The sequence below is a fragment of the Littorina saxatilis genome, linkage group LG10 (genome assembly GCF_037325665.1).
Source record: "Littorina saxatilis isolate snail1 linkage group LG10, US_GU_Lsax_2.0, whole genome shotgun sequence".
Lineage (NCBI taxonomy): Eukaryota > Metazoa > Mollusca > Gastropoda > Littorinimorpha > Littorinidae > Littorina > Littorina saxatilis.
Genome location: NC_090254.1, coordinates 30,011,863 through 30,025,002, shown reverse-complemented (window position 1 = coordinate 30,025,002; position 13,140 = coordinate 30,011,863). Strand labels below are relative to the sequence as shown.

Genomic DNA, 13,140 nt, shown 5'->3' with positions numbered 1-13,140 from the left:
GCATACGTCACTAGTTTGCGACAGTTAGCAAGGAATTGCAACTATGGGGAATGCAGAGAATGCTCAGAGATAGAATTGTCGCTGGTATCAGGGATGATACAATGAGCAAGAAGCTTCTCGAGATGCAAGACTTGACGTTGCAAAAATGTACAGACCTATGCACGAGGCCGCGGCGATGCAAATGAGGTCGATGGGGAGCGAAGATGTTCATGAAGTCAACACTCAGTGGAGGTTCTTGGAAGAAAGGGTCGCGATCACAACAAAAACACTGTGGTTATTGTGGTTCGGAACACAGAAAAGGAAAAGAACATTGTCCTGCTTTCGGAAAGAAGTGCCGACTTTGCAAGAAAGACAACCATTTCGCAAAATGTTGCAAGAACAAGAAGAGTGTGAATGCATGTGGTGTGAAAGGAAATGATCATGTGCATGATGATGTTGATTATGATGATTTCTGTGTCATGCATGTTGATGATGATACACCAAGTTCTGTTCATGCAAAGATGTGCATAAATGATGTCATGGTTTCTTTTCAGCTTGACAGTGGTACAACAACCAATTGTTTGTCAGAGAGTGTATACAAGACTGTGACAAAAGACAAACAGCTGAGACATGTCAAGAAGACAGACAGAAGACTGTTGATGTACAATGGGTCAGAGGTCAGGCCAGCTGGGGAAACGATACTCAGAGTAGTCAATCCCAAGAACAAAGAAGAATACAGAGTTCGTTTCTACATTGTCAGAGAAAAGACAAGACGGATACTTGGCTTCAGAGCACTTGAGTACATGAAACTAATGACAGTGAATGTAGAGAACATACCTGTAGCGACGGACAGACATGACGACAAACATGTTTTGACGGAGTTTCATGACGTGTTCGAAGGGAGATTTGCATCTCGTGACAGACCCAAAAGTCCCGCCAGTGAAGTTACCTTGCAGAAAATGGCCCGCACCTGTGAAGAAGCAAGTCAAGGAAGAACTAGATAGGCTTTTAGAACTTGGAGTTATCGCACCAGTGAACACTCCAACAGATTGGATCAGCAGCCTAGTTATTACCATGAAGCCCAATGGTAAAGCACGCCTGTGTGTAGATCCAAGGCCATAAAGAGAAACCACTACCCCATGAAAACCATTGATGATGTGCTTGAAGAGCTGCAGAGAGCGCAGTATTTCACGCATTTGTACGCAAGAAACGGATTTTGGCACGTTGTTCTTGATAAAGAAAGCAGTTTGCTTCAACGTTCGAGACGCCCTTTGGAAAGTACAGATGGAGAAGACTACCATTTGGAGTTTCAGCGAGTCCAGAAGAGTTCCAGAGAAGAATGGACGAGGCGTTGAGAGATCTTCCCGGAGTGTTTGCAGTCCATGATGATATCATCATCTGGGGAAAAGAAGAAGATGGCAAGAGTGCATCAGAAGTTCACGACAGAAATGTGAAACAGCTTCTGCAGAGATTTCGAGAAAAGGGAATCAAGCTGAACTCAGACAAGGTTGAGTACAAGAAAACGGAGATTTCCTACTTGGGTCATGTCATCAGCACAGAAGGACTGTCAAAGCAGACCCGAAGAAGATCGATGCAGCGTGGAAAAACTCAAGACGCCAGAAGACAAGGCAGCAGTCCAGCGCCTGCTAGGGAACATATCTCCAGAAATTTGCTCCACGTCTTTCGGAGATAGCGACGCTGTAGAGACAGCTAGTGAAGAAGAATGTTCATTTTCGATGGGATGAACAAGTGCACGGAAAAGCACTCCAAGAGATCAAAGAAGTTCTCTCACAGCCACCAGTTTTGAAGTTCTTCAACCCCAAAGCAGAGAAAGTTGTTCTCCAGTGTGATGCTTCAGAGTTCGGATTAGGTGCCTGCCTGATGGCCGATGGACATCCTGTACAGTACACATCCAGAGCACTGACAGAAACGGAAAGAAACTATGCTCAGATCGAAAAGGAGATGCTGGCGATAATATTCGGTCTGGAGAGATTTCAACGCTACTTTTATGGAAGACACGTAGAAGTTGAGTCGGATCTCAAGCCGTTGATTCCAATTCAGAAGAAGAGTGTTCTCAGTGCACCGAAACGCCTTCAGAGGATGCTACTCAGAACGCAGAAATACGACTACACTGTGGTGTACAAGAAAGGCACAGAGATGTACATAGCAGATACATTCTGCAGAGCAGTGGAATCAAGCTGTACAGGTGGCAACAGAACAAGAAGAGAAGAGATTTTCCCGTCAGACCTGGAAAAAGATATTGAAATTGTCAACATGACTTCACACATAGCAGTTACAGAGAAAAGACTGACAGAGCTGCAAGAAGAAACAAGACAAGATCAAGATCTATGTCTTCTGATGAAGATTGTTCAAACAGGATGGCCAGAAGAAAGAAGAAATGTTCCCGTCAAGCTTCAAGACTATTTTCGGTCCGAGAAGAAATTTCACTTCAGAATGGGTTACTGTTCAAGGGAGAAAGAATAGTCGTTCCAGAGAACATGAGAACCAAAGTGATGTCTTTGATTCACATTAGTCACACGGGGCTACAAGGATGCCTTCGGAGGGCTCGAGAAGTAGTCTACTGGCCAGGAATGAACAAAGACATGGAACAACTGATTGGTCAGTGTGAAGCGTGTCAGACATACTCCAGATCTTCCATGGCAGTTTGTTGGAGTCGATCTTCTGGAATTGAACGGAAGAGACTATGTAGGAACTGTAGATGACTACTCTGATTTCTTTGAAGTTGATAGGCTACAAAACAAAACAGGAAAAGAAGTGATCAACAAAATGAAAGCTCATTTTGCAAGATACGGCATACCAAAGAGAGTGATTTCAGACAACGGACCGCTGTTCAACTCTGAAGAGTTTGCTGCATTTGCCAGATCCTTTGGATTCGAACATGTGACAAGCTCTCCGGGGTATCCACAGTCAAACGAAAAAGCTGGAAATGCAGTCAAAGCAGCAAAGAACCTGATGCGTAAGACCACTGAGACGAAGACAGATCCTTACTTAGCTTTGCTAGAGCTTAGAAACATTCTAAGCGAAAAGATGAAAACGTCACGAAGCCAGAGATTGTTTGGAAGAAGGACAAGAACAGCAGTACATGTACCTTCAGCCAAAAGTCTGCTGAAACCAGAAACTTGTAGAGATGTGAGGAACAAGTTGATGGAGAAGAAGCAAAGACAGACAAGACAACAAGACCAACAGAAAGAAACTCACGAGTCAAACGCCTGTGACAGAAGAAAATAGAAACGCAGAACAGAGTGACAAAGTCAAAGATGACCAAACATACATCCGTAGTGGGAGATTTGTTAGAAAACCAGCGTATCTGAACGATTACGAAATGGGTGAAAATGAAAGACTGTTTTGTGTTTATTTGTTTTGCATGGATAAATGCAGCAAGTTTATTTTAAGGAGGTTTTGCGTGTCAAAGAAAAGATTAATCTAAAGAAAGAGGGATGTGACGATAGTGATCATAAGATGACGTATGTAATGATGTCATATGATAGGAAGTTATTGTACTTTTGCACATGCACACTTGATGCAGTTGTCAACGGACATCGACACCCCATGTATGATCGTCTTGAAGAAAGAGCTCGAAGAAGAAGCCAAGCTTTTGTCGTTTGTGCTAACGTGATAGTCTGAGTTCTTCTGTCTTGCTTCTTCCTGAATCCAACTGCCACCGATAAGTTCGTGTGACTCTCAGCCGTTTGTTGCATTTTAGATTCAGAGGTACACAATAACATGCTATTGCAGATACAGCGAGTCACATTGAAATCACAAACTGACGACTAAATTGTGAAAAAAAGGAAAGTGGATCACACGGGTACACGATGGCCCAAACTGGTGTGTGGTTTACGCGAGCTAAATAGCCATTCAAACAAACTGTGTCATTGAATGCTATTAAATGCTATTGCAAGTGTGTTCCATAAGGTTGGAAGTGCTTTTTTCATGAGAAGATTTAAATCGTTCTGTAAACCATTTGATGTTGATTATGCATGTAGTCTTTATACAGCTGATGAGTAAGCTGATCAGCCTTTTATAATGGCATGGGGCTGCCTACTTGATTTGACTGCTTGGAGTGGTTGAAGTCAAAGTGAGCTGTGTTGTGTTGACGTGTTGCAGGGAGCAGTGCTACTGGGCGGGCAAAGGTTCACTGCGCAACTGGAAGCGTTACGCCTTGCAGCAGACTTGGACAGGCAACGGCGCTGATGGTGTTACAGACAACTCTGCTGGTTAGAACCACCCTGGTCTCCTGGATGGGATTTTGCACTCTACTTATGACATATTTTTCTCATCTCACATCTCCTTGCCAAAGTCAGGCAACTAAATGTTGGCTAAAACTCTCAATAAAAAGTGATGTCACACGCTTTCCTTCTCCACTACTAAAGCAAACGTGTGCAAGATTGTATGTTACACTCTTTGGAGCATGTGCAAGAACGGATTCAAACTCGAAATCTTCCCTCCAAAAGCCCAAAAATGCACACACAACTTTCATTTCTCCTGCTGTTATCGTTTCTTCTCTTTACAAATTCTTCAACGCTGAGAATACTGAAATCGGCATCCTAGACGACAGTACTGTTTCCATACGCGAATTTAGCTGCCCTTGGAAAGTGTCTAGCTCATGAGGCCTGTTGGTATGAATCTAGTAGGACATGACAAAGATCCCGAAAAGAACAAACATTTCGCGCATGTAGACACAGAAAGACGTCATGAAGAATGCGATGCTTCAAAAGATACAGACTGTCACAATGACTCTGACGTCATTCACACACACGGAGACGTCGTTCATAGTTGTTCGGTCACTTCCGTCAAAAAGTAGATCTCTCCACAATGGCTGCCCCTGTGTTCAGATTTGTCAAGCGTGAGTACGCTAAACGTGTTTGTTCTCTCCTCTGTTGAAGCTGTGAGACATAAATGCTATTCAGACTTGGTCGTGTGACAGAGTTTTCTTCCACACTCGATTAGCTGATGTCTAACTCAGCCTGACGGCTTCGTTAGACAATCAACGTAATCTCGTGTGGAAGAAAACGTCTGTCACAGGACCAAGTCTGAATAGCAGGTAATATCACATGCGTCGGGAAGACCGTGGGAAAGAAATGAGATCTCAGAATGGGGTCCTTTTAATTAGAGATGACTGACCATAGCACTAGGAATAGAGTATCAACACACTGCTACAACACAGCATGGCGTGTAATTTAAGCACGCGGCCTGCTTCTCATAAGACATGCACTGTAACAATAGCTACAGAAAGCATGCTGTGAGCAACGAGTAAAGGGTGGTCGCCGAAAACACATTCGTACCCTCGTATTTTGTAACATTATTCAAATAAACACACATTTATTTGTAGATACAGTGGAACCCCTCACAAAGACCCCCCTCTCTAACGACTACCCCGCCACAACAACCCCTTTTTTTTTTAACCGATGTCTTTCCAGTGTGGCGACCACCCCGCTCTAACGTCTAAGGACCGACCTAACAGCTTGTGTAACGACTTTGTCAGACCACAGGCGGAGGTATCGTTCACTGGACCACCAACTATGATAGTAAGACTACGTCTTACTATCATAGTGGTGGTCCAGTGAACGATACCTCCGCCTGTGGTCAGACAAAGCCAAGACTCTCAGTCAGCGTAACGCATCACTGACAAACCGGTTATAACCAGTTGAATAGCATTCACCTAATGGAAGTCGCCGCGGATGTTCATTTCGCTCGATTAGCGATTACCGGTACTTTATTAGCTCTCTACTCAAGACTCTGCGCTTTTCTCTTTCTTTCGCGAATCTTCGTTTGTCAACAAGTCGTCGTGACAAGATAGCGTACAGAGAAACACCGGATGTATCAGGATCTCGCGCACGCGAGATTTCGTTTTTTTGTGTCTCTCGATAGTTGGAGGAGTGAGAGCCGCCATTTTGTGTTTTCGTCTGCTCGAAATGTGCGCAAAAGTCGTAAATCATCCCCAAAAAGCTTATTCCGGGCGGGACTACTATATTTTCTTCAAACTTTTTCACTTTGTTTCACTTGTTTATTCTCGGAGCCGATTTCGCCAAATACCGTACTTTCGTTTGCCTGGTTGTTTTGATTGATTGACACGATCTGATTATATTTTTTTCGACGGCGGCTAATATAGTGACGCGGCCTATACGTGGCTCGTCCCAATTTTTTTTTTAAAAGTCGGGGGTGCGGCTTATAAAACGGTGCGTCTTGTAATCCGTCAAATACGGTAACTCTTTTTGCATTGAAACATGCACCAGAACTGGTGGACACCATCGACAATGTCAAACATGAAATCGAAGCAGTTTGCTTGAGGAAACGGTCATCAGCAACTCAAACTTCTCTGTTTTCTTTTTTTAAGAAAATCTGAGGTGACTTTCTTTGTGGCCCCCTGACCCCGCCCCCTCCCTCTGTAAGGACCCCCCTCCATAAGGACCGATTTTTGTCAACATTTTCAAGGTCGCTAGAGAGGGGTTCCACTGTATTTGAATTAGGATTACACTTGTGGGTGATTAAAATCGTAAATCTAACATATTTGAAACAGATATCTTAACATACAGCCACTCTACACGGGAGGCCGAGTCACCCTACTGTATTATTACTTGTGGCCGTGCGACGCAAAGTTTTAGAGGAGCGGTCTCTAAGAAATCTTACCGTAGTATTTCTTAACATGTTTGAGCATATGGATTTGTAGATAAATAAACAAAGAACCTGATTGTTTCTGTTTGAAAATAAAATTCAAAATATCCTGACTTCCGTTTCACACAGAAAAAAGGGCAATTTTCAATGCATCATAAATCGGCTCGTGATAAAAAAAATTGTCAGTCGCCTATCAACAGAATGAGCAAAGTCTCCTTTTTGTTTGCAAAGTTTAAAGCCAATTGGATGATATTTGAAGTGGCACGACAAGTAACATATCTATTTTTTTTCTTAAAGTAAAATCGGTGGTCGGCGAATCGGCCAGTATTTTCACACTTCCACAACTCCTTAAAAACAAACCGCAGCATCAATCAACTTAATATTTTGGGAAAAGTTAGTTCATTTATTCCTCTTTCAGACACAACAAATTTGAAAAGAAAAGTGTTTTTTTAGGAAAATTTGATTGGAAAATGTGCACCCCCATCCCCTTCAAGCGGCTGCTTTGGCTTAGTTAGTCACATGGTGCAGGCTATTTTTAGCCATGTACGAGCTATTTCGTGTAGATTTTGTTCAACATTTCAGGTTGCCTAACTCTACTAATTCTTCATTCTCTGTTTGAAACTTTTGTTAGGTTACCAACACAGACAAAGAAAACGCTTGGACTCGATTAAATTAGCTGTAGACTGCACAGCTGTGTTTCTAAAGAGGGCAACAACGGATGATACTTTCATGCATCACGCAGTAGGGCTCCGGTGATGCATTAAAGCATCACTGGCGACAATAGGGGACTTTAAGACAGTAGAAGAACATGCTAACCGGAGTGATATTACTAATATTGCAATGATGCAAGTGACTAGCCCAGTAAGATTGGAATACAAATGAGACTTGACAGAATTGTTGATGATTAGAATCATGTTCAAATGATACTGATAGAATTGCTGATGAAAAGAATCAGATTCAAATGACACTGATAGAATTGCTGATGAATAGAATGATGTTCAAATGATACTGATAGAATTGCTGATGATTAGAATGATGTTCAAATGATACTGATAGAATTGCTGATGAATAAAATGATGTTCAAATGATACTGATAGAATTGCTGATGAATAGAATGATGTTCAAATGATACTGATAGAATTGCTGATGAATAGAATGATGTTCAAATGATACTGATAGAATTGCTGATGAATAGAATGATGTTCAAATGATACTGATAGAATTGCTGATGATTAGAATGATTTTCAAATGATAGTGATAGAATAGCTGATGAAAAGAAATATGTCAAAACAAAAAGAAAACACAACAGCAACTAGTTTTGGTAAATTCTTTATAAAATTTTCGTTGGAAAAGAATGATGTTCAAATTGTTTAGACAGAACAGATGATGTAAAGAATGATGTACAAATGATACTGAAAGAATTGCTGATGAAGAGAATGATGTGGAAATGATGTTGGTGAACAGAAGAGGAAGAAGAGACACAGAGCAATGGGACTGGAGGTGATGGTGTTGTCAAGGTGATGGGTCAGAATGGAGATGGGGACTGTGGAGAAGATGCTGAAGACAGCTCAGTCCTGGACGACACCTTCAACTCTGACCTCCTGTGTCAGCAGCATGGTGAGCCTTCCTGCTTTTTTTTCAGCAAGCTTTCTGTATATATTTAAATAGGGTCATTTTCTTTGAAAGAACATGTTTGTTCTTTACAGATTCCCCCCCCCCCCCCCCACCAAAACAAATCAACCCTTCAACATAAAGAAAAAAGCTACAAACAAATGAACTTAAGTAAAGAACCAGTGGCAGGCAAAGAGAGATAGGGTTACGCATGAGCACATGAAAGTGAAAAATACCGGAAGCCGAGTCAGAAATGGACTTTCCTGTGGTATCTGTAAAGTAGCAAGAACGTGTGATTGCAGTGCTTCAAAGTAGTAAATAGTTACTCTTCAGGGAGGAACACAACTGACTCGCATATTCTTCAGGATATAGAACATGGCAACTTTTGCTGTTCTTATATACTTTTTCCTCTTCTGTACTCAGGAGCACTGAACCCTGATGAAGGCTGTCGCCGCTTGGTCTCTGAAGCAGCCTGGAAACGACTGCGTCTTCTCTTCCCACAGTGCCCACAGTTTCACAAAGACAACCCTGTCTGTCCTGAGTGTCAGGTAACTTTTATACCAATATCACAAGTGCTAAACAAATGGACGTGGTAACTTTTCTGGCTAATTTTTGGCTGAAAATAGAAAAATGTTAATTTTCAAACTGAGATTAATTATTGATAGCATGGTATATTATATTGTTGAACAGCAGTCCCTGCAATTTACGGCCCCCAGCATGAGCGGACATCTGACATGTACGGACACATTTGCTAGTGTTTTTCAACGATAAATGCACACTCCTAAGCGGACACCTGCAAAACATGGACGCGGACACTCATTTTTGGCTCCAAACTGTAGGTCATACCTGCAATGTGCGGACAGACGATCAAAGAATCTATAACAGAGCAGAACAGCTAGACTGGTACAAAGGTAATACAGTAAAACCTCCCACTAACGACCTTAAACATGTCCAGAAAAATCGGTCGTAAAAAGGAGGAGTCTTTATTGGGAGTTTGGGAGGTATCTTTTTTTTACAGGGGAGGCAACTGTTGGGCAGTTCGGTCTTACCTCATCCCATTTTGGTTCCCATTTGATGTGCATATGGATTAGCATGATGTATGTTATGTGTGGTGCTGCGCACAGACAGGCAGACATAACACACACGCGCACACACACACACACACACACACACACACACACTCACACAAGGCCTCATAGGTAAAACTCGGTCATTGACCCTGGGTAAGAAGGTTAGTGTCTGTAAACTGGGACAGGAAGAGTTTCCTCTCAGACATCAAAGGAGACGTCTCGAGACCTCCGGTAAGAAGGTCAGTGTCTGTAAACTGGATCAGGCAGCTGGTCTTCGCTCTCAAGTATGGGACATTCGTTGGTGAGCACACACTCACAGAATACGTACACAGCAAATCATTATTGAGTTGTCCTTCAAACTGTGCCTACCCAACGCCTACCCCCCCCCCCCCCCCCCCCCTCCTTCAATTGTAACAGCAATAGTTGAGACGAGGACAGCCGTAGGCCACTGGACTTGCACGCACTACTGACTACAGACTACCACACCTGACTAATGACGTGTGTGTTCCTGTGTGACAGGAAGAGTAATTACGAACTTTGACACTCACTGGTATAAAGGTCAAAGTCGTTATTGACCCTATGTTTTTAGGTCGGTCTGAAAAAGGAGGGAGTCATTCTTGGGAGGTTAGTTACAGTGTGAAAGGCATCCGTGCCGAGAAATTCGGTCGGCAAAAGGAGAGGTCGTTACGGGAGGTTCCACTGTAGCAGCACAATGGGACACGAGATTCGAGTGGTGTCAGTTGTGTTAACTTGAGTGCACGCGTAGGTGCCCAGTAGGAGGGGGGTTAAGGGGTGTATGTTTACTTTCTTGCATACAGAGGAAAAATTGCTCGATGTTCTTTGTTTTCTTGTCTGCTGGACATAAACAATAGAGAAACCTCAGGCCCTCAGGGTAAGATTAGCAAAGTGGGCATCCTCTTCTTTTTTTTCCTCAGCCTTGACCAGTGAGGTGTACAGGCGGTTACCTCATCTGCGAACCTGTCAGTTTTCTTATTTTGTTGATCATAATAACACACACCCATCAGTGTCAAAAGTTAGACACAGCCACTTGGCTTTTATCTCACTGGTCAGTGCAGGTGGCCTTGAGCTGACAACCTCTCTGCCCTCAGACAGTGGCTGGGAGGGAGGGGATGGTGAGCGGGCTAAGGTGTTAGAGGTGAAAAAGCCCTGGAGATAAATGAAAAGGTGTACTCTTCCATGCGGATTCATAGGTTCCACTGTCTAAGCAAGGGGTGGGGAGTGGGAGAGGGAGAGAATGGGGTTGGGTAGGGTGAGAGCACTTCTAACTGGAGAGTGGAAATTCACTGCCTGAAGACCCGCAAGCATTCAAGAAAATATGACATGCATGAGGCTCTATCCGTTTGTTTTTATTCAAACAGGTTTTCAGTGTTTATTCTTGCAAAGCATCTGCACAAACATGTGTGCCTCTCTGAGTATGTGTGCCTGCTTTCATAATTATGGTGCAAGGGCCTTCAGTGTCGTGAGGCTTTTCTTTTCTTCCTTCTTTTCTCATAATTGATTAAAGTAATTTTTACAGGACTTTTAATTTTTTTATTTGATAAATAATAAAACCACTGAAAGCGGTTTGATTGTATTATTTTATAGTACAAGAAGTGGCTAGCATAGACTCACTCAGTGTGTACGTGGGGGGGGGGGGGGAAGGTGGGGCACCCCTCCCGTGACTGGCCACCTGCATGTACGGACAGGTTTGCAATGGCCCTACAGAATCAGAATCAGAATCAGAATTTATTGTCATTAAAGCACAGAGCCTATTGACACATACAAGATACACAAGTACAGGAAAAACAGCAATATAACATAACATACATGTAATACAAAACCAAGTAGAACAGGGTGAACAAAGAGGACCTGAAGATGAGCATAAGTTATTGAGGACAGTCGGAAGACGCATTGCATCTGCGTAGTTGAAAACAATCGTACACATATTTTGCCAATTGCCTTTGGATGTCGCTGTCAGTAAACAAAGAACTGACTCTTATTTCATCACTGCCGGTGGAAGTATTCGGTAATAACTGTTGCCTGAGATGAGCATACATTGTACACGAATCAAGGAAGTGAAGTTCATCCTCCACCACTCCACAGTTTCTGCATAGTCTTTCCCGTGTATCTGCCCTTTTCGATTTCTAAGTCATGGGCACTTATACGTAGTTTGCTCATAGCCTGTCTGTGTTCTTGTGTTAGCAAAAGATAGCGTTGTGTGACACTCCCTTGTAAAACTGTAGTTTGGAGGAGTTTCCTTCTTTTTTTGTCCTCCAGAGCCTGACAAATTGAGTTTCTACATGTTTTGTTAGCGCGTGTTTCAGTCTTGCCGGGTGTATTGTGCTTTGGTTTTGCCACACGTGTTTGGTGCCTGAGGAAGTCAGGAACTTGCGTACAAATAAGAGCCATTTATTTTCCTCTTTATGTTCTTGTGAGAGAAGGCTTGAGTAAGTTTGCCTGAGAAGCCCATGTTGGTCAGATTCCATGTGTAACCAAAATGATATGATCTGTCCCAATATTTTTGTGCTGATCGGAAATCTGCCCAATTCAGCCAGTACTGGGAAATTCATTGATTTTCTGTGTACTCCTAAAAGTTGCTTGCAGAATTTCATGTGTACGTTTTCATGCGGAAGGACAGTCGTTATACATTTTTCAAGGAGATTATTCTCAAGGTTCTGCGTGTCCTACATTTATCTTGCAATACATTTCTCTGATCATGAGAGGGACTGCTGTATGTAAGTGACACAGGGTTGGTTTTACATATTTTTATGCCAGGACGTGCATGTGGTAGGTGGATGCCACAATTTGTTTACTGGCAAATCTCACGAATGTGCTTGTGATGTGTGGTGCTGGTGATGTAGATTGTGTGCATGTGACATGTGGTGCTGGTGATGTAGGTTGTGTGCATGTGACGTGTGGTGCTGGTGATGTAGGTTGTGTGCATGTGACGTGTGGTGCTGGTGATGTAGGTTGTGTGCATGTGACGTGTGGTGCTGTAGGTTGTGTGCATGTGACGTGTGGTGCTGGTGATGTAGGTTGTGTGCATGTGATGTGTGGTGCTGTTGATGTAGGTTGTGTGCTTGTGATGTGTGGCGCTGGTGATGTAGGTTGTGTGCATGTGACGTGTGGTGCTGGTGATGTAGGTTGTGTGCATGTGACGTGTGGTGCTGGTGATGTAGGTTGTGTGCATGTGACGTGTGGTGCTGGTGATGTAGGTTGTGTGCTTGTGATGTGTGGTGCTGGTGATGTAGGTTGTGTGCATGTGACGTGTGGTGCTGGTGATGTAGGTTGTGTGCTTGTGATGTGTGGTGCTGGTGATGTAGGTTGTGTGCATGTGACGTGTGGTGCCAGTGATGTAGGTTGTGTGCTTGTGATGTGTGGTCTTGGTGATGTAGGCTGTGTGCTTGTGATGTGTGGTGCTGGTGATGTAGGTTGTGTGCATGTGACGTGTGGTGCTGGTGATGTAGGTTGTGTGCATGTGACGTGTGGTGCCGGTGATGTAGGTTGTGTGCATGTGACGTGTGGTGCCAGTGATGTACGTTGTGTGCTTGTGATGTGTGGTCTTGGTGATGTAGGTTGTGTGTGTGCGATGTGTGGTCTTGGTGATGTAGGCTGTGTGCATGTGATGTGTGGTGCTGGTGATGTAGGTTGTGTGCATGTGATGTGTGGTCTTGGTGATGTAGGTTGTGTGCATGTGATGTGTGGTCTTGGTGATGTAGGCTGTGTGCATGTGATGTGTGGTCTTGGTGATGTAGGCTGTGTGCATGTGATGTGTGGTGCTGGTGATGCAGGTTGTGTGCATGTGATGTGTGGTCTTGGTGATGTAGGTTGTGTGCATGTGATGTGT

General features: G+C 43.4%; 1 protein-coding gene across 2 annotated transcripts in view; it reads left to right on the top strand.

The window, feature by feature from the left end:
- The window catches only part of LOC138979014 (ubiquitin carboxyl-terminal hydrolase 48-like), an 89,208-nt gene that overhangs the window by 59,683 nt on the left and 16,385 nt on the right, over nt 1-13,140 (top strand). For both annotated transcript variants that reach the window (XM_070351828.1, XM_070351827.1), the window contains exons 19-21: nt 4,105-4,214; nt 8,077-8,229; nt 8,647-8,771. In XM_070351828.1, the coding sequence (XP_070207929.1) occupies nt 4,105-4,214; nt 8,077-8,229; nt 8,647-8,771 (388 nt within the window). The remainder of the gene's footprint in view (nt 1-4,104; nt 4,215-8,076; nt 8,230-8,646; nt 8,772-13,140) is intronic.